The 22567-nt window shown below is 43.9% G+C and overlaps 1 protein-coding gene across 2 annotated transcripts; it reads left to right on the forward strand.

Annotated features, from left to right (window-relative positions):
• Positions 1-7245: 7245 nt before the first annotated feature.
• On the forward strand, positions 7246-22280 carry CCN5 (cellular communication network factor 5). 2 transcript variants are annotated; one of them, XM_083746347.1, is made up of 5 exons: positions 7246-7409; positions 12869-13085; positions 15685-15936; positions 18314-18516; positions 21897-22280. In XM_083746347.1, the coding sequence occupies exons 1-5, from the start codon at positions 7362-7364 to the stop codon at positions 21918-21920; spliced, it is 744 nt and encodes a 247-aa protein (XP_083602473.1). In that variant the 5' UTR covers positions 7246-7361; the 3' UTR covers positions 21921-22280. The 2 variants fall into 2 exon arrangements, with proteins under 2 accessions (XP_083602473.1, XP_083602472.1); XM_083746346.1 differs by having other exon boundaries at positions 7250-7409; positions 18314-18527; positions 21907-22280.
• Positions 22281-22567: the final 287 nt, after the last annotated feature.

The raw sequence follows: 22567 nt of genomic DNA on the forward strand, positions 1-22567 counted from the left end.
TCTGTCACATACATTAAGTATAATTACAGTATCATCTTCCTTTATTTGTTTACGATGCCAGAACTAATAATCTTACTAGTTCATAAAGCTTACTTGAAACTCTAGATGTTGTTTAGTTTCCTTGGGAACAATATTTGCATTTTCTAAGTGGGAGGGAAATGTAAATTCTGAAGTCAAGGTTTCCCGAATGGTTTGGAGGGACGTGGCAATCACAAAGCTGTTTTTCATACTGCTTGCTTACATTCAATAAATACTCTCCTCCTTTAATGTAAAGCAAGTGTATCCGTTTCCATCTGGCAAATATCGGAGGGTATGCTGAAAATCTTTTTGAGATGCAACTGGCATCGTCATCCAAGGGCACAGGCTTGCCAGCCAACTGCACAGAATCTGAATTGCTTGCACTGGTTTCCTCATTTCTATAGTAACACAGGAGGACGACTGCCAGTTCCAGATGCAAAGGAATGTGATTCTCGTCCTTATGTCAACTCTTGTCTTACACAACTGGCTACAGAAAGAGAGTCCAACTGTTTCACACCATGGAAAATGTAGAGACTGACATCGTGATTTCATTAGGCATCTAATGAAATTGTATGTCAGATATGGCACAACCAAGTGTGCAAGTTGCATCACTGAGAAAAGTGTGGAGTCTTCTTTGCCTCCATGCACCGAAAAGAGAATCACCAGGGTGCTAGATGTAATCTGCAGTGATGTATATGTTCCACTTTATGTTCCCTCTCAAGGGAAAAAATAAGAACATACTATTTTTTCTGGGTGACTTCTTGAGGGACTGTGTTGTGTACTTTCTAAGGAGAAAAGCGAAACAGTGAAGACATTCAGAAAGTACATCACCAGGGTGAGCAATAAGATTCAAAGGAAACCCACAACCTTGGTCAGCAACAACTCTTCAGACATTCGAAGTTGGCTGTTGTACCACCTCCCATCTTTTCTTCTCCACTGCTTTTTCCAATGGATGATCGAGCCCCCCTAGAAGCTCATTGATTTGCAACTGCACATGGAATCAGCCTGGCCCATACTGGGTTTTGGGACCTCATTAAATGACACCTAGCGTAGGGCACAAAGGAACTGATATCAGCAGCCATGGCAATTCTGTGGTGAAGCTGCCTGGTTCCCAGGCTGCCTTCCCCGGAGCAGCTATGAAATCTAATGAGGCGGGAGCAAATCCCTCTGGGGGACACTTAGTCAGTGAACAGCCTTGATAAAATCTTAAGTATGGGCCATTGGCTATTTTCACATTTGTGGTTTTGGCCTCTTTTCTTCCTTGGTATTTCCAGAAAATTACAGCCGCTTCCTTCTGCTTCCTGAGCTCAGCAGGGTGGCTGTTGGCATAAGGTTTATAATATGAGTTTCTTCAATGATTTCAGACTTGCTTTCCCTCAACTCTGCGAGTTATACAATATGGGGCAATGCTTCTCTGTATTGTTACATGGTCCTTCCCCACGTGGTGAGGTGTTCTCAGGGCAGTGTGACGGAATATCGTTTCCTTTGGAAGCGAGAACACTGGAGAGAGAGAGAGAGAGAGAGAAAGACTCATGTGGTCTTTGCAATGTTTGTTTTATGTGTAAGTATTTAAGCAGAGGATAAGCAGAGCCAAAATAGACACTCCTGCAAAGTAGATCCTCAGAGAGCAACTTGGCCACTCTTAAGGATGCACCCCAGTTTGAGCTAACTCCAGACAGAAACTCTTGGGTTTCTCTCTATGTTTCTGGCCCAGCCCTACCATTAGGTAGAGTGAGCTGGCTGCCTCAGGCATCAGATACTGGAAGACAGCAGCAGCTTGTCGGAGGACAGACCTGTGTTTCCCACGCAGCCTGCCCTGTGGGCGCCCCTCACCCACTGTTAACCTTGGGCCAGCTGCCATTATTTCAGCCTAACCTAGCTCACAGTGTTATTGTGAAGATCAAATGGGGGTAGGAAAGGAGCATGTACACCACTCCTTCCTTGGCAGAATAATGGGTTTAAGATGCAACAAGTAGATCATACATACTCCTTATTGAACTGAGAGTGTGGTACAGGAGTAACTGCATGAGGAGACGTGGAGAGTCAGGAGGAGACAAATACCCTCCAACATTTCTTGGATGAAAATAGGGATCTTCTATTCAACAACAACAACAGCATTTATACCCCATGCATCTGACTGGATTGCCCCAACATATATCAAAACATAATAAAACATTAAACATTAAAAAAAACTTCCCTATACAGGGCTGCCTTCAGATGTCTTCTAAACGTTGTATAGTTACTTATCTCCGTAGCTCAGGGGTCACATAACTCCACACCCTCCAACATTTGTCCAATGACAATAGGAACAGCCTAAGGAAAAGCAGGACATTCCGAGATCAAATCAGAAACCAAGGCAGTTTCTGGAAATCCGGGACTGTCCCTGGAAAATAGGGACATTTGGAAGGTCTGGCGACATGGCCCATAGCAGGTTTTGCAAAATGCAAATAGTATCAGCTGGGAGGGGATGATATTGCCTGGAACTATAGCAGGTGTCCTCCTGCCTCAAAGCAAGTATCAGCTTCAGATGAAGGAGTTTCCTTAGGACTACTGCAGGGGAAGAAGGGGTTAATTTCCTACTCCATTCACACACAAACTCACATGCTCCAAGCTCTCCCCCCAGCTGATTCTATTTCTTCTTTTTAAAATCTCCACATTAAATGCTAAAACACAGTTTACATCAGGTTTGGCCTTAAGACCAATCATGATGCAAAAGCCATTACAGTATTGCTGTTATTATAATATATCCTCAGTGGAATGCATGGTATTTTACAGAGCACAAGAGAATAGGTCCCTTTCCCAAGGTGCTTCCAAGTCAAGAAATCCATACAGGAACAACAGAGGAAGGAGAGGAAAGTGAAAGCAGGGCGAACTGCGGAGCAATGTGTACACCATGATTTTCTCTTTTTAAAGTCTGCCGCCTCAATGATTGTGGGGGAAGCTTGGAATAGGGATGGAATTTTCAGAAATTCTTGATGCTGAGTTTATCCACATGGATTTCTTTTTTCCTAATTCCCATCTTAACCGATAATATTATTAGGAAGAGAGTCCCCATGCTCCCCACCACGCTCTGGGCCCAGTTCTACTAAAAGACATCTTTTTCACCCAGGCTTTCCCTGACCAGATAATAATAATAATAATAATAATAATAATAATAATAATAATGGCTCCCAGTACGTTTCCAAGCACAATTCAAAGTGTTGGTGCTGACCTTTAAAGCCCTAAACGGCCTCGGTCCAGTATATCTGAAGGAGCGTCTCCTCCCCCATCGTTCTGCCCGGACACTGAGGTTCAGCTCCGAGGGCCTTCTGGCGGTTCCCTCACTGCGAGAGGCCAGGTTACAGGGAACCAGGCAGAGGGCCTTCTCGGTAGTGGCGCCCGCCCTGTGGAACGCCCTCCCATCAGATGTCAAAGCAATAAACATCTACCTGACATTCAGAAGACATCTGAAGGCAGCCCTGTTCAGGGAGGTTTTTAATATGTGACATTTTAGTGTATCTTTCATCTTTGTTGGAAGCAGCCCAGTGTGGCTGGGGAAACCCAGCCAGATGGGTGGGGTACAAATAATAAATTATTATTATTATTATTTATTATTATTATTATTATTATTATTATTAATATATTTATACCCTGCGCATCTGGTTGGGTTTCCCCAGCCACTCTGAGCGGTTCCCAATGGAATATTAAAAACACGATAAAACATCTGACTTCTAAAAGTCAGATAGTTGTTGATTTCCTTGACATCTGAAGGGACGGCAGGTGCCACTACTGAGAAGGCCCTCTGCCTGGTTCCCTGTAGCTTTGCTTCTCGCAGTGAGGAAAACTGCCAGAAGGCCCTCAGAGCTGGACCTCAGTGTCCAAACTGAACAATGGGGGTGGGGACACTTCTTCAGGAATACTGGGCTGAGGCCGTTTATGTGATTCAATCCTCTGTTTTGGTTTTATAAGATTTTATGCTGCTGTTTTATTGGTTTTGCATTGCATTTTTGTTTTAATGATATTGTTTAGTTTTTATATTGTACAAACACTTAAGAGATTAAAAAATTAAGCTGCTGGTAAATGATTTTAAATAAATAAATAAAATTTTTGCATACAAAGTGCATTATTATACCCATTGTTATACATCTCAAATTATATTGTGATTTTAAAATTCAACAGAATACACACATTTTCTGTATGCAGCCTTGACTAATGTACTATAAAGCACTTTAGCATGTTATTTTTTTTACTAATCAAGTGATTTTTATGCACTCTCCTGAAATATATGCATTTTTCTAAATGTTGGTTGGTTGGAGAACTGCATCACACAATTCAGCTAAGTTCAAATTTCAAAGGATAGCTGTGGTTTGGTTCTCATATTGTTCCGGAAAGTGCAAATTTGATAGATTTTGTCTACTCTCCTTTTTAAGCTGTCTAAACTGGAGGCCACTACTAAGTGAATTCTACACTTTAGCTATGCACTGTGTGAAGAAGTACATTTGTCTGTTCTGAATTTCCTATCATTCAATTAGATAATTCCCAAGTTCTCATATGACTGCACGTGCACACAAAACATCTCCCTATCCTCTTTTGTCATACCATGTACAATTTTATACCCCTGTATCATTTCCCTGTCTAAGTTACTTTTCTTCCCCTAAAGCATAAAGCCCCATTTTTTAGCCGTTTCTCATAGGGGAGATTCTCCGTCCTTTGACAATTTTCATTGCTCTTTTCTGGACCTCTACCTTTCCTACAGCAACATTTGCAGGAACTAGAAGTTTGCACCGCACAGCAAACATGGCCACACTGTAGATTTTCTTTAAAAGGCAGTTTCAGCATGGGCAGTTTTGTTTTTCACCCCCTTTCCTCCAGTTTAAGCTTTCACACCCACCAAAACCTGGATTTTGTCAATATCTATGTAGCAAATGAAAAATGGCCCTAGGAAGCCCCCACAATTGTTTTATGAGGTGGCCTGAATCTTCCAGAGAGCAAACATGCTAGTTTGAATCCATTATACAGGGATCATTGGTTTTAGCAGGATCACTCCTGTTAAAACCAATGGGATTTCTTTCAAAGCATAATATTGGATTGAAATGGAAGACAAATGAGGCAGGTAAGAGCTCATTCACTCTGCATATTTATAAGAAAATGACTATAGAAGGAAGTGGTAGCTCGTGCAGAGCCATTGCAGTGCGCAAGTTGCAATGCTTTTCAATGAAATTAAGAGACACATTATTCTGTGCTCTATCATAGCCTTTTTCACAAGTCACTTCCACCTAAATGGGGTGGGGAGCAAAGCTATTGACTTTATGCCCCCAACTTACTCTGCATGACATCTGCAAAGAGGATGTCCTGTTGGATGCTCATAGGATTTCATGTGACTCAGAACCCCATGCAATCTGGATTCCCCTTTTTATGTAGCGCACACTGAATTCACCAATGCTGGGGGAGGGGGGTGATGGGGTGCAATATGATGTCGGGGTCAGCAGATGCAGCCCCTCCCCTCTCCACTGCGCTGACACATAGAGGCAACCTTGTGAAGAGGCAACAAGTGTTCAAATAAGCAACAAAGGTGCAAGCAATGGCAGCTTGTAAACTGGAGAGGAGGGTAACCTGCAGCCATTGAGCAATTATTGAGGGAAAGGAGAATGGGGCTAGGACATAGCGTGGGTTGCTGGCACCCAGGGCGAGGCAAGTGTTGTGCCCCCTGGTGGAATGGGCAGCGGTCAGTCCCTTCGCAGACCAGCGTCCAATCAAGGGAGTCTCTCCTTGCAAACTAGCCCTGCTATGTACTAAGCTTGGATCCTAGAAAAATAGGCAGGTAGGATCGTAGAATGCAACAACTGATTGGCCTGCAGGAGAAGACCAATCAGGCTCCAGGAGGGAAGCAGAATCAGCCAATCAGATGGGACTCATTGTGTAAATAATGTATATAAAAGCCTGAGGTTTTTTAGGGGGGTGGAATTCAGTCAGTGTTTTACAAGCTGCAATAAAGAGCATGAAATCACTGCAGGACTCTGAGTATATTTCAAGCCCCAACCTGGGAGCAGAGACAAAGCAGAGAAACACAAAGGCAATCAGGTCAACGCAGGTGGCTCTGGCAGTGTTTTACCGCCTTCCTCTTCCTCCCTTCCTCCTTGGTGGGCAGTGGTGGCAGCGGCCTCCCCTCCCTCTTGGCCGGCCCATGGGCATCCTTTCGCCAGCCGGGAGCAGAAAGAGGCACTTATCTCCCCACAGCTCTGGCCTCAATGAGGGAGCCCATTGTGGGAGTGCTTGGTTGCACCTCCTCAGAAATTTGCACCCGGAGCCATCGCTCCCCTGCCCCCATGCTACACCACTGGAATGGGGCTCTGTGCACCAATGGGTGCAGGTACGGCTGCATACCCATGAGCTCCCAATCTGGCATGATATATTTGACCTGGGCGCTGCTGGCCATTCAGCAGCATGGCCTGCATCTGGCACTGCCTTAGCTGCCCCTGGTGCCTCTCATGTTCCCTTCCCTGGTCTGGGTCTACAGTCATTGGCAGTGGTCAGCTGCTATTATCCAGGGGTCAGCAAACTTTTTCAGCTGGGGGCTGTTCCACTGTCCCTCAGACCTTGTGGGGGGCTGGACTATTTTTTGGGTGTGTGTGTGTGGATGAACGAATTCCAAAGCCCCACAAATAACCCAGAGGTGCATTTTAAATAAAAGGACACCTTCTACTCATGTAAAAACACACTGATTCCCGGATCATCCGCAGGCCAGATTTAGAAAGTGATTGGGCCAGATCCGGCCCCCGGGCCTTTGTTTGCCTACCCATGCTATTATTCAACCTCCCTTGCAAGCTTGCCTATTAAGTTTGCCTATTAGTTTGCCTATTATTAGTTTGCCTATTATTCAACCTTCCTTGCAAGCTTTCACTTGGGTGCAAAGGTGCTCAAATGTGCAGGCTTCCACAGTACACAGAACCTCTGCTCCTCAAAGATCTCTGTGGAGCAGGCATCTTGTTGAGAGCACACAAATACACACCGAGAGAAGCTCTCCCATTAAAAGATCCACTTACTGTTGATACTTTTGCTGCTTCCCCCTCTGTTCTGCTTCTCTGCAATCAGCACAGCGAAACTTCCCTTCTGTGCTTTGTGAATGGGTTGCATGTTCTCACCTTGAGGTGAATGGAAATGTTAACTGGAATGTGGGGGGAGAAAAAGAAAAAGAAACAACTTGACGCTTGTCCAAACCTACTCGTGTTTATACTGGAGCCTAGGAGTGACATCAGAGCAGGGAAGAGTATAAACACTTGCAGGGCTTTACTCGCAGACTTTAAAAACTTCAGACACGCTGCTGTCTCCAAACTGCCTGGGGAGGGATGTGCTGAAGTGTCAGAATGAAACTCCAGCTTCTCTTGATCTCCTTCCTTTGTCTCCTTTCCAAGGTAAGGAAGCTGGGAATGTTTGTTTAGATAGCAAGGATCTTTTCCCCCCATTCCCCCACTTACAAAACAATTTATAATCAAGCAACTTCAGTTTGGCAACTGGAATAATTAAAGGATGTCTTCAAACACTAATGTGTCTTTTTAATGTGCATGCTTAAGTGTCACATCTGTGCAAACCGTGGAGAATGTGCTGTTGTGAATAAATGTTGAAAGGCCAACTTTTATCCTTTAGCCCCACTCTTCCCATATTTTAAATCACTGTATTTGAATCTACTTCATTAATTGTGTGCCGGTACCAAAGTCATGTGCTTATGCTAGCAGAGGAGGCTGCATAGTAATCAATTAAATAGTTTCTTCTGCACACTCAGTTCTCTGTTTTACAACCTCAAGAGGCACAACGCCAAGCAGCTGGCATTATTTTTCAATATTGCTCAATTGTTGTCCAGCTTTTGCTCCGGGAAATACAGAGCAGCACATGTACAGCTGATGCCTCTTGCAGGATTGCACAAGATCAACAACATTTAACATGTACACACACAAGAACAATTTAATCACTTGAGAGTTTTCCAGTGGTTTTAGAATACTGCTTCAGTTTCAGATTTTGGAAACACACTGTAAGTGTTGAGATTGTTGCAGTTGCCTGTCTTTAAAAATATGTAACACATGGACAGGATACCTGTGTGAAAATACAATCAGGTGTTACTTAAGGACACAGCAACCCAGAATATAAAGCATAGGAGAGGTAAAATTAATCAGATCATAGCAGATATTCAGCATATTTACACCCAAGAATAGCCTGTAGTGGAGACAAGCAAGCCTATTAAAACAAATACTATACCTCCACAGCTATAAGAAGCTGTGCATTATATCCCAATTCTCGTTTGGTCATATTATCCTAGGAAATATAAAGGTGTGGTTTGCTTTTCCTTACTGCACACTCTCGGTATGACTCAATGTCAGGGGTAACACAAGTGATCAATTTTTAGATTATTCAAATAGCACTCCTGTGAGTGACTCTAGGTAGGTTTTGTTTCCAAATTCTGTGAAGGAGATGAAAGGGCATCATTTGATGAGTTACACTGCTAGAGATGCTGAACATATTAGCATCACAATGACATTATTTTCTTTTGAATGCAAATATATCACCATAAAGAAGAAACACTGACAAAGAAGCTCACCTTGAGCAGATTCTTAAGAAGGCAGGTTCTCTTATAATCTTTGACCCCTGTCTACTGAGTAGAGCAAGTGTGAGTTACCATAGACACTAGTCCCTTTCTCACTTCATTGGAAAGGAAGGAGTGTGGCAGGCTGTATCCATACTAAATACATTGCTTTTTTTTTAGTCTTGATTCACCACTTTCCTGTTTGCTTTAACGCAGGGGTAGGCAACCTAAGGCCCGTGGTCCGGATGCGGCCCAATCGCCTTCTCAATCCGGCCCACGGATGGTCCAGGAATCAGCATGTTTTTACATGAATAGAATGTGTCCTTTTCTTTAAAATGCACCTCTAGGTTATTTGTGGGGCATAGGAATTCCTTCATTTCCCCCCCCTCAAAAAAAATATAGTCCGGCCCACCACATGGTCTGAGGGACAGTGGACCAGCCCACGGCTGAAAAAGGTTGCTGACCCCTGCTTTAACGTGTCCACTGCCTCTCTTCTTACCTCAAGGCCTTACTCTCGTGTCAATTAGTTTATTTGCTCATTCATTACATTTTTATCCCTTCCTTCCTTTGCTGAGCTCAGGGAAGTTGTTTGCCTCCTGTGAGGTAGACTAAGCTGAGTGTAGTAGACTAAGTGATCGGCCCAAGGTTAACCAGTGAACTTCTTTGTTGAATGGGGATTTGAGCCCAGGTGTTCCTGAATCTAACCTGAGTTGGCTTTTTTCATCTTCCCTCCCCATTCCTTTCCCCTTCTGTGCCATGTCTTTTAGCTGGTAATCCATTAAATGATTGTACATAAGACACTCCGGAGTCTTTTTGTCTGAAGAGCGGGGTGAAGTTGCTATGAATAAATAAAAATGCTTGCATCTGTGTATGAGGTGCATGAGCTGGGAAAATATGGCTTAGTGTGTGTGCAATTGTAAATCACAAGAAATCATCTGCACTTGAGATCTGTGCTCTGCACAGAGATGTTATTTTTTTGTAGAAAATGTGATATTATAGAACAATGTTAGTCTGAAAACACCATACTTGATTTAACAACAGTGCTTTTTCAATCTTGACAAATCATTTAGTGTTACATCTAAAACAAGGATCATGGTTTGTTTTGTACTAAGGAACCAAGATTGGTAAGCCAAGAACAAACTGTGGCCAATCATCATGGTTTGGAGCAATACAGATCAGCCTGAGGAGTACAACTCTGATGAGGAATGGCCAGGATCCTGAAACTCCACAGGAGCAGTGGAGTAGTCTTGATTTGGAACAATGGTTTGCTGAGGGGCACAGTTTGGGTGACAACAGTTGGGCAGAACTGGGAGGTGAACAGCAAGAAGAAAAACGGGAAAAGAGTGAGCTAGCAAACTCTCGCTCACTGGAAGATGTGCAGCCTCTGAGTGCCAAGGCTAGGAGATTAGATAAGGTGGCTTTGCAAAAGGCTGAAGGTTGAGAGATCAGGTGGCTAGGAGACAAAAGGATGGAAGTGACTAGAGGGAAGTCGGTGGAACCTTAACTGGGAGCACCTGCACTCTGAGAAGGGTCGCTTGTTCTTTTGCTGCATTCATTAAACATTTCTGTTACTGGTAGGAGACTGCTTTCACTTTGTACTGTTTATCTATGGCCAAGGGGGGAGGAAGCAGTGTCTCTGAAGCCTGACACATAATGATACGTGGACTACCATGAAGTCTAAATGTGGCCTATATGTAATTAGAGTAGTAACCATAAAAAGACCCTGTGTTGTGTTCAGGCATATTAATGGTGCCCTGTGTCCTTATGTACAGCCCAGTCTCTAGATTTTCACCTTCCTACTTGACATGGACTAGGAAAATCCTTATCAAAGGCTGCGAGCCTTCACCTAATGAAGCTGAATGAAATACAGATACAGTGGTACCTCGGGTTACAAACACATCAAGTTACAGACTCCGCTAACTCAGGAGTAGTACCTCGGGTTAAAAACTTTGCCCCAGGATGAGAACAGAAACCACGTGGCAGTGGTAGGCCCCATTAGCTAAAGTGATACCTCAGGTTAAGAACGGTTTCAGGTTAAGAACAGACCTCCGGAACGAATTAAGTTCATAACCAGAGGTAACACTGTACTAAACTCTGTGTTAGTTTAGATCAGGGGTAGTCAACATGCTTCCCTCTACGTGTTTTGGACTACAACTCCGATAATCTCTGCCCATTGTCAATGATGGCTGGGGCTGATGGGATTTGTAGTAAAAAAAAAATCTGGAAGGCACCACTGGTTTAGAGACTAGCCCAAAAACATATCACCAAAATGTTGTGGTACAGTCTGTCAATTTGGAACACACCCTTTCAATGTATTTTAGAAGCTAGGAAGATGCAGAAAACTTTTTATTTATCTTGCTTCTCTCATTATTGATGTAACAACTTTACAAAGGCACAGAATTTTCCAGCCTTTGTTATGAGTTATGCCAGAGGACACTCAATTGGATGCTTGTTCGATTGATACTAAACTAGCTGATACTATTACTTTGATGTTAGCCGCCCTGAGCCTGGTACTGACCGGGGAGCGCAGGGCATACATCTAAGGATATTCATCCTATGTTAAGGTGCTTACTTATTCAGTCAGTGGTCAGTAATGAAAACACAATAAAGCCAATATCAAAATCAAAGTTGACCATAAATCAAAGTTGACCATCAATACAGAAGTGAGCTTCGGTCATGTGAGTCTCCTGGTATTATTGTTTGTGAGAGTCCCTATCCTATTAACTGCTATGTATCCTTAGCTATGATTGATCATTGGAGGGGTTCAACTACTTAGAGGAGTCAGTCACACAAAGAACAGTTCTTGCCAAATCAATAGTTAGGCTTCTGCTTGGAGGGAGGCCTATTGTGCTCCTCAACCAACCCCAGCCATTTTAGGTGGAGAGGGATTATAAAGCAGAGTGTCTTGGTGAATTGTGCCCCAAACGTGTAGGGACATCAGAAGAGACCTGCTGGAGTAGGCCAAAGGGCCATTTAGCCAGCATGTTGCTGTCACTGTGGTGAGATGCCTATGGGAAGTCCACAAAGGAGATTCCAACTAAATATCAGGAAAAACTTCCTGACAGTAAGACCTTCTTTGACAGTAGAACGGACTCCCACAGGAGGTTGTGGACTCTCCTTCCTTGGAGGTATTTTGTGGGAATGTTCAGGGTGACAGGAGAGGATATATTGTTTACTGATATCCTTCCTAACTTGCGCTAGCAAGTTCCTTTACTTAACAGAGTGCATTCCCCTTTACACAGCAAAAAACTTGTTGCAAACTTAAGACAATATGCAATTCAATCTGGCTTGTCCAGATTGAAATGTGTTCTAATATTTTCCTGGTAAGACTCCTTGAATCCCTCCTAAAAGAATAAAGACACCACAATAGATCCCTAAAGGTAGACTTTAGGCTTAAAGTTTGAAACATATACAAATAGGTTTACCCCATAAGGGTGATTTATTTAGTGACTGCAGGCTTAGCGGTCCAGCAGTTCACAGGACGAAAGGAAGATGGAAAAGAGGGAGAGAGGCAGCATGCCTTATCCTTTTACCAGGTCTGGAAAGGTCACGCCCACCCACTAGTCACATGCAAGGAAGGATGTTCCAGGCCAGGAGGAACAGGAAGTTTCGACTGGCTGGACCAAACATTCCCTTGCATGTCCACTCTAGCAAAACAAGGAATGTTGTATTTGACTGCTCCCAGTGAATTGCATCCCACATATTTAAGCAGAGGTTGGACGGCCATCTGTCATGCATGCTTTAGCTGAGATTCCTGCATTGCAGGGGGTTGGACTAGATGACCCATGGGATCCCTTCTAACTCTTCAATTCTATGATTCTATGACATGCAAGACTTGAGCACAACAGCCCTCTCTCCACCCGCGATTCCCAGTAGCTGGTATTCAGGGGAATGCTGCTAGTAGCCATGGTTTGTGTGCCGAAAAAAGAAAGGCATTCAGTGTCACTACAGTGGACGCTCGGGTTGCAAACATGATCCGTGCGGGAAGCATGCTCGCAACCTGCAGCGTTTGAAACCTGCAGCGCCGCATGTGTGCACGTGCGGGTTGCGCTTCTGTGCTTCTGCGCATGCGCAAAGTGCAATTTAGTGCTTCTGCGCTTGCGCAAGTGCTGAAACCCGGAAGTAACCAGTTCCAATACTTTCGGGTTCGGCACAGTGCACAACCTGAAAATGCACAACCCGAAGTGTCTGTAACCCGAGGTATGACTGTATATCCTTTTTAAAAACTTATTATTATTCAGCTGCTCATTTCGCCATGTCCCTATATTCTTGCGCACACACTCTCTCTCTCTGCAGGTGTATGCACAGCTTTGCCAGACTCCATGCTACTGCCCATGGATCCCTCCACGTTGTCCACCAGGCTCCTCCTTAGTTCTGGACGGCTGCGGCTGCTGCAACATATGCGCCCGCAGACTGGGAGAGCCCTGCAGCTATCTACACGTCTGCGATCGGAGCCAAGGACTTGTCTGCGATTACAGCACTGCCCTGATGGGGAGAGGAGGAACCTGCAATTGTGAGCTATTCCTTCTTGCCTCTCTTTGCAGGAGCCCCTCTGTCATTTAGCGAGAGGGAACTGGCTCCCTCAAACTGGGCAAAGCCAGAAATGTCTAATGCATACGGAAAGAACGCCTGGAAAGATTAGGAAACCTGCAGGGTGCCCTTGAAACACAAGACTCCAAAAGCATGTTGCACTCCAAAATCTTTATTAGATCTGTGAGTCAGGGCCAAAGTACACATGGCTAGCCATCATTCATGACTATCTTGTGTTTTAAAAGTGTTAATAGTAACTGTGGGAATTACAGGGTAGCAGGGAGAGGAATTTGAACTGGGACTGCAGTGCTGGGGTGTGTGTGGATTTTTCAATCTCACATTATTCTTTTCAGTTAACACCCCTCTCTCAAGAAGTTTCTATTGGTCCTTTATGGCAAGACATGCAGTTGTTGTATAGCTTTTTTAGGGACGGGGGCGTTAATCAGGAAAATTTGTGTGGAAAGGGTTAAAACTTTGGTCCTCTGTGCCATGGCCCTGATCTAAATTCCAGGTACCCTGCTGCTATTATACTCATGCCTAATAATTATGAACAGCCGTAGCAAGACAGAAAGTGCCATACATAACTAGGAAATGCTCCATATCCTGAGAAGTACTAGTAAAGAAGAATATTTCACTCACCAAAGAGTTAAGGACCATTGTGACATCAGCCACTCAGTGAACCAATCTTCTCCCTTTGCCCTCGCCTCTGTTGGCATGCCTGAGAATCCTGAGTGTCGAAGGGTGCATTGGTCCACAGTGGCGATTCCAAACATTCACACCTTTTGGTGGGCACTTCGCTAGAAAGGGGTGATGATGCTCTCACAGGGCCATAAATCAGAGGCTGTGATGACAGTCCTGTAAGTTGGTACACAGTGCAGGCTTGGCTATATGTCACGACTGTGTCTTCTCTATTCTTCCCCTGGAGCTCCCATGGCAGCAGGCAGGAATGCAAACAAAACTCAGCAAATATGCCCCGATTTCCTGTCCTACTTGGAGAGTTCAGGTCAGCTGACAGGGATGTGAGTTAAACAAATATCGGCCTTTTACAAAATAACAAGACCTAACTTGGAACAAAGTGACTTTCCTGTTTTTTAAAAGCTTTCTAGAAAGAGCAGGAGAACGGTGACCAACTCTTGGAAAGTTAGGGATCCCACACTCTGAGGATGGAGTCAGGCCTAGCTGGGGTATTAGTCCATTAGGCAATTAAACAAAACAGGGATATCAGAAACTGCCAGGTCAGAAACTATCTAGTTAGCCTTGTATTTTCAGCCCTAGCAGGTGGCACTCCCAAAATATCAGGCAGAAGTCTTTCACATCATTTCTTGCTTTTAACTAGAGATTCCAGGGATTGCATCTGGAACTCTCTGCATGGAAAGCAATGTTCTGTCACTGAACTATAGACCTTCATCCTAGCAGAAAACAAGGCTGTGCTTGTCACTGCCAGTTAGTAGAAATCAGGGGTTCCAAAAAATGTGGTCTGTGGACCTTCTTTCGAGCTTAATTTGGGTGGTTTGTTCCATATCAGCAATAAATATTCATATTGTTTTATTGTCCACCAATATGATTTGCAATTTTCAAATGTTCCTGGGCAGGGGAAATTTGGGAACCACTGGTGTAGATAATCCTGAGCTTCCACCTTTCCAAATGACCTGTTTATTGGGCATCTATCCTGATTTGTTTGCCACGAGATTAGATGATGTTGCATCAAAGCTACTGTTTTCCAGACTTTCCACTGACTTTCCCTGCCACTTTCCCTATTGCAAACAATCAGATCTTTTGAGGAAGCAGATTTGTTGTGCAACAGATCCAAATCAGCTTTAATTGTGCAACATGGATTTGCAGGTGTATGGCTGAATCCCACCTGAAAATTGCGACAGTCTGGACGTCTTTGATAGACGAATGGTCTGACACCGTATAATACAGATTTCTATGTAAATTGTTTTGGGCTGGCCATGTTCATATGAGTGCAGAGGATTCTTCAAATAACCTGGTCTGAAACTGTTCAGATTTCACTTCCCATTCCCAATTTGTAATGTTGCCAATGGATTTCTTGTTTTCTGAGCTTCTCTAAGAAAGACTGTGCCACAGCAGAAAATCCAGATGGAAGGCCAACACAAGGCCTGACTGTGTAACTGTTTTTCACTCCACCTTATATTGTATAGCCAACCTTCTGGTTTGTGGAGTTGCATCTGTAGGAGAATCTCTGACACAAAAATATTTCTCATAAACATTAGGAACAATGTACCTCTCACGTGTTCTTGCAGTGGAAGAAGATACATGGACTCATCAGTCTTATAACTAGTTTTTTGGCCCCAAATGTTGAGTTTTAAATAACCTTTTTAGTTTTTGGCTTTTAGGCTCAAATGTACTGGGTTTCTGACCCTAATTCCTGATATCTATGTAGGAAATTGAGTGGAGAAATTCCCTTTCCTAAAAACAACAATGCAGAGCCAATTTCAGTTTCAGAATGTGGAAGTACCATATTCCATTGCTGATCATATTACGTGGTAGCCCTGTTACAGACTGAATGCCTACATCTGATTTCTCCCGTTGTTTTTGGCTGCTCTGAATGTGGACTACAGATGAGGACGACGACGACAGCTGTGAAGTGAATGGGAAGATCTATCAGGACGGGGAAGTGTTCCAGCCAAGCTGTAAGCTCCAGTGCCGCTGCTCAGGAGGAGGTTTCACATGTGTCCCCCTCTGCAGTGAGGATGTTCGCCTCCCCACTCCAGATTGCCCCCATCCAAGGCGTGTGGAGATCCCAGGAAAGTGCTGCCAGGAATGGATTTGTGAAAGACAAGACAGGCAGATCTTGACGGATACCATGGCAGGTAAAATTCAACAGGTCCTGGCCCACCTTTTCGGTCGTCACTTTGTTGTTGAAGTTACGGCCCAAACCAGCCTTGCATTTAAGTACTAGCCTGGTAGCCGAAGCTGAAAAGCTGTTGCATGCAGGTGAATGAGGGGGCTTGCAAAGGTGGCTACTTAGACATTGCCAAAAAAAAGAGGAAAGGCATTGCCTGAAAGGAGGCTCTAGAGTTTCCTGGAATATGCATGTGCTGATTTCTATTCCAGATTTAGAAGTAATTTCTGTAATTTAAACAAGCACAACATATCTCCCCATCGTGGGGAAGACTGTGGCCAGGTGACTTGTATGTACCTGCACAGTTTGTTGTTCAGGTGCTGCTGGTCTAAGGCCTTAAAACATTTGCTCCAGAGGTTGTGCAGCTTAGATCTTCAACTGGAGTTAGATGATTCGGTGCACATTGGCACATGCTGGAACTGAAAGTTCACTGGACAAATCACGTGCAGATTCCTCCTTTGGAAGACCTTGCTAAGAATGGAACCAAGGAGCTATTTCAGGAATCCCTGGGTGGAATTCAACCTTGCACTTGGTGAACATTCTGTCAGTGCAAGCATTGCGGTTTACCAGATGGAATAATCCCCCCTTTCCTCACCCCACACACTGTTCTGAGGCTTCTCCTGGCACTGAAATCCCAAGCCAATTTCTGGGGGCACAAGAGGAGGAAAGGTGGGAAAGCTCCGTTGAGCAAGAAGAAGCCTTTGCACTGGCAGGACTCATTAGGCGCAAGCCATGCCCTCTTCACTTTCCTATACAGTGGTACCTCGGATTAAGTACTTAATTCGTTCCAGAGGTCCGTTCTTAACCTGAAACTGTTCTTAACCTGAAGCACCACTTTAGCTAATGGGGCCTCCTGCTGCTGCCGCGCCACCGGAGCACGATTTCTGTTCTCAACCTGAGGTAAAGTTCTTAATCCGAGGTACTATTTCTGGGTTAGCAGAGTCTGTAACCTGAAGCGTATGTAACCTGAGGTACCACTGTAACTCTCTCCTCCTCCTCTTCTGTGAAAAGGAAGCCTGAAAGAACTTGTTTTTTCTCTGAGGGTGGGTGATTTCTATTGACAATTATAAAAAAAGACCTCACATGCTTCCTCCTTATGCTTGTTTCTTTCCCAAATGTAAACATTGTTGTGCTGCTGCTCTCAATATGTTGAGCTATTGGCACCACACAGTTGAGCATTAAAACTCCAAAACCAAAAAGAAAAAACATTGGGGGAACACTGTAGAACTACTAATAAATCAGAATGCTATGTGGACAGTCCAATATAAATCCACCACAAATCTTTCTTCTTTGGCAATCACTCGTAGCCGAGTAAGATTGTCTTCCATAAACACGGTTTTAACAGTGGGTTCGTAAGTGACTGTGGAGGCCAATTCTGCATCCACACGTCCTTCCACAGTGGGGACATAGATTTCTGGGCAGGAGTTGATCATGGTGAGGGTTTGCCAAGCGTGCCTTCCTCTTAGCACATTTCTCCCTTCCATCCTGAGTTTGAGTGTCTTCAAAGCCCATGGCACCTTTGGTAAAGGCTGTTCTCCAATTGGAGTGCTCACAGGCCAGTGTTTCCCAATTGTTGGTGTTTATACTACATTTATTTAGATTTGCCTTGAGAGTCTTTAAACCTCTTTTGTTGACCACTGGCATTATGCTTTCCATTTTTAAGTTTGGAACAGAGTAGTTGCTTTGGAAGACGATAATCAGGCATCCACACAACATGACCAATCCAACAAACTTTATGTTGAAGAATCATTGCTTTGACACTGGTGATATTTGCTTCTTCCAGTACACTGTCATTAGTGTACCACAAATATGTTATTATTGCATCCATGACATGTTACAGAATACACCTAAAAACAACAACAACAACCCACCCCCAGTCTGGAGAAGGTCTTAATTCACAAAAGTTTAGGCCACAGCAGTAATAAATAATAATGATAATAATGATAATAATGATGATGATGATGATGATGATAATAATAATAATAATAATAATAATAATAATAATAATAATAATAATTTTATTATTTATACCTTGCCCATTTGGCTGGCTGCCTCAGCCAAACCTGCGAATTTTTCAAATCCCAAAAAATCCTTCCCATTTTTTGCTACAAAACTAAGAAGGCTATTCCTCTAGAGCAGTGTTTCCCAACCTTGTGCCTCCAGATGTTTTTGGCCTACAACTCCCATCATCCCTAGCTAGCAAGACCAGTGGTCAGGGATGATGGGAGTTGTAGGCCAAAAACATCTGGAGGCACAAGGTTGGGAAACACTGCTCTAGAGGTTGTTACCATGAAATTTATGAGCATCCATTTTAATGAAGCTTCTTTCTTTCATTCCCTGCTCAGCACAAAGGCTCCCTGGGACAGCGTCGATATTGATCCCCTATGCATGTGAACAGTGGAGCACTGAATGGTCCGCCTGTTCTGTCACCTGTGGCGTAGGGATCACCACGCGAGTATCTAACCAGAATCAGTACTGCAGGCTTGAGACCCAAAGACGCTTATGCCTCCTCAGATCCTGCCAGGGTCTGACGGGAATAGTCAGCATGGTAAGTGATGGGTCTGTGGAAAAAAATACAAGAAATCTCCACCAGGGCTGAAGTTGCTTTTTTAAAGGAGGGAATCCCCACCACATGGCAGACATATGTCAGGTGGCTAATGTGGTTACTGTCACAGAGAATTTCTTGCGTTGGAGACAGAGCAAACAAGAATACAGAACTAAAGGGCAGGAAGAAGGGGCTGGTCAACAAGCAAGTGAGGGCAAGGACAAAGGAGGAGGTCCTTCGATGGGGTGAAGGACATTTGTGAGTGTGAAGCCTGGCTGGAAGACCATGGCTTGCTGAGGGACATAATGGAGAAAAGTCTGTATGTGAATGAGCAGCCCAGCAAGCCAGCTTTTTGGTATAGTTGTGGGAAATACATATTTGAGAAGCAAGCCCAGATGGGTAGCTTAATCTGAAGAGCACGAGACTCTTGATTTCTGGGTTGTGGGCTCAAATCCCAAGTTGGGTAAAAGGATTCCTGCATTGCAGTGGGTTTGGGACAGTTGACTCTCATGGTCCCTTCCAATTCAACCATTCTAGGATTCTAGGATCCACTCACAGGCTAAGAGCCTAGGGCTGCCCTGTGTTGATTTCCCATCCTTTCCTTCTGTAACAGCCCCATTCAGTTTTCCCTATTACAATGGCAGAACCGGGGGCGGGGGATTGCTGGGGAGGGAAGGCACAGAGGGGGGAAAGTTCATCGTGTGTGTGACCTATTCTCACATGTTAGATTCCCAAAACAGGAAGAATGCTCAAATTAATACTTCTGCCCTAAACAGATTCCCTCTACAGAAAGTCCAACTGGCTTTGATGGAGTTAAGTTTCAAGTCAGCATGCACAGCATTGCAGCCTTAATTCTTAATGCCCAAATCATGATTCAGTTATAATTTGCATATGAAAAGTGCCTTTCCTTCAAATTAGCCACAGGTGTCCAGTGAAGGGGGTGGGGCGCAACTTGTCTGAGGGGGTTGCTTGCACCTCTGTGACCATCTATGTACAATGTGCATTCCTTCACTCCCCCAACTTTAGATGTTCCTGGTGGGGTTGAGCAAATGCACATTTTGTTGACATCAGGACATAGAGCAGCTTTTCCCAGCCTGGTGTCCGCTGGGCATTTTGGACTACAAATCCCATCAGCCGTAGACAGGGCTGATGGGATTTGTAGTCCAAAACATCTGGAAATCTGGGGGAATCTGGCATAGAGTACATTTAGCCAGACATTATGGAGGGGGCAGTTCTTTATAATATTGTTTTCCAGTGCAGGGCAGGAGGCATTTTAATCTTCCCCCACCTGCCGCAGGGCCCCCCAAATTCCTATGACTTGTGTTGTCACCTACCTCTACCTAAACTCTCCCTAAATTCTCCATGGACCACTTAGCTGTATGCTAAAGGACTGAGCATCTTAAGAAAGACATTCTCTTTAAGTCTGATAAAATTGTTCCAGCAAAATCAATACTTGCAATTCGACTGCCAAGCTCTGTAAGTGGCTGAATCCCCAAATAGCAACGGACCCTCTGTGACCCAAAATGCAGCAGTGTGATTTATTGACACAGCTGGAGCTAAATGAGCTACCTGGCTAGATTTAAACTGGCCTGTTTTGGGGGGAGGGGGGGCTGTGCTGTTTTCCTCCTTCATTGAGGAGGGGCTCTGGCTCCACCAGGAACAATTCGTACTTTATAGCTTCTGAAGTGTGAAGTTTCAAGGACTGCAACAAAGGTTACTTTGCAACTATCTGTTGATAGTTGATGGCACACTTTCTGGGAAATAAAACACTCATACTGCTTTCCACACATCAAAGATATGTGTAGCAGCCAGTGTGGTGGGACAGAGCTGCAAGAGCGCCTTCTGAACGCCAGTGTCACTACAACTTACCTGGACGGGGCTGGTGTAGGTCAGGGTGCTGGCAGGAGCATCAGACTGGTGTGAGGAGCTGGGATCAGGGGTAGGGCGGCAATAAATCACACAGCTTCAGTGAAATTAACTCTTTATTCAAGGAAACAAGGTTGACTTATGAGGCAAGGCCTAGAGAGCACAGCAACGTGTCCCAGTAGATCTTGCCCTTATGAGGCAGCTGTGGGGATGGAAGGTCCCCACCTTCCCACAGTGGCCTAAGTCTCTTCCTGCCCCCTGGGTCCTTCCCAAGCAATCTGAGACTTCAATTTTGTGCCTGTCTTCTTGTAAGTTGGTTTTGGCATTTTCTGTTCCTGTAAAGTTGATTCAGTTTGGATCAGCCCAGGCTAAAATGTGTTCATAGTGTCAGCTGAGAAAAACAAACTCAGATGGAGTTTGGGAAGAAAAAAAATGTTTGATTTAAAGCCAAGGTCAAACTACATGTTACATTAAGCACATTTCAGTGAAAAGTGTGCTCAGCAACGCCACTTAAGTCATTGATCAGTCCAGACAACAGATTTTCACCTATACATACTGATTAAAGGGCTCCTTTGTGCAGGTACTGATATCTATCTATCTATCATCTATCTATCATCTATCTATCATCTATCTATCATCTATCTATCATCTATCTATCTATCTATCTATCTATCTATCTATCTATCTATCTATCTATCACCTATCTATCTATCATCTATCTATCTATCTATCTATCTATCTATATCTATCTATCTATCTATCTATCTATCTATCTATCTATCTATCTATCTATCTATCTATCATCTATCTCTATCTATCTATCTATCTATCTATCTATCTATCTATCTATCTATCATCTATCTATCTATCTATCTATCTATCTATCTATCTATCATCTATCTATCTATATCTATCATATATCATATATCATCTATCTATCATCAGTGGAAGCAGTGAAATGGTGCAACCCCCCCCAACATATAGGATACTGAGATAGGGAGATAAACAAGGGAAAATTGGGAAGGAACGTTGCAAGCATACCCTAAGAACATCAGCACCAGATACATGAAAATAAACTCCAAAGAAAACCATACCCAAACTAGACATTATGCAGAAGACATCATCATCATCATCATCATCATTATCTGAGAGTCTGCCAATTTGAACAAAAGAATAGCAGTCACAATGAGCATCTCAACCCATTCATATCCCACCATCTGTCTGGTCAAAAGGGCCCACCTTTCTTCTGTGAGGGAATAGATACAGATACAGAGCCCCGGAAAAGCAATTCTGGGAGGGATAATGTGATCAGGCGAACAACGAGAGGAGAAAATATTAAGCACCCCCTTCTCCCCCACTAAAACCGACAGCCTCCGAGGGCTGCTTCTCAATTAAAAAGAAACCCGGAGATTGGTGAGTTTTCTCCTGTCCTCTCTTGACATCTAGTTTGGCCCTCTCATTCAGCTGTGCTTTTTCAGAGTATGTTGGAAATTCCACTGAGTGCGTTGCCTCCACAGAGAGGAAGAGGAAGCCGCCTGTAAACCAGCCCGCTCCATTCAGAAGTTGATATACTGGCCTTATCTTAGCAGCTGGATCGTCACAAGTCCAAGATGCTCTCATTTCTTTGATAATGAGATAACTGCCTAGAAACAGAGAGAAGAAATGACCGTCTTTAGCTGGGAGAGAGGACGAAAGCTAAAGTGCAGCTCCTCATCGCAGCCGACATCTGTCTTCTCCCTGGATTCCCCTGCAATTATGCTAGACAATGTTATCGTTCAGTGAGGGAAACCAGACCATATGTTTTAAAACTGTACAGTACTGATGTGTTTAATGCCAGCTTGTGGCTACTATTATAAATCCATCCATTGGGAAAATGATGCTTTGCAGCTACAGTAATCTAAGGAACCGTGTCTTGTTATTCTTTCTCTATGTTATCATTTCACTGGAGAATAGTTATGGGGGAGCGAAGGGTGAAGCAGCCACCATTGTTCAAACCAGGCTGTTGTTGTTAGAAATAAAAGAATAAATGCAATGATGAACTGGCTGAGGATGAATTGACCAGGGGTCGTTCAAGGAACTCGCAGTGAAATCTAATGTTTCGTGGCAAGCCCCAGGCAACATACAGCAGAAAATAGACCTTATTTGGTATACAAGAAAGGGAAGAACAGCAGTATAAGAGAAACAGAGC

Source organism: Podarcis gaigeae (genome assembly GCF_964106915.1).
Source record: "Podarcis gaigeae genome assembly, chromosome: 6".
NCBI lineage: Eukaryota > Metazoa > Chordata > Lepidosauria > Squamata > Lacertidae > Podarcis > Podarcis gaigeae.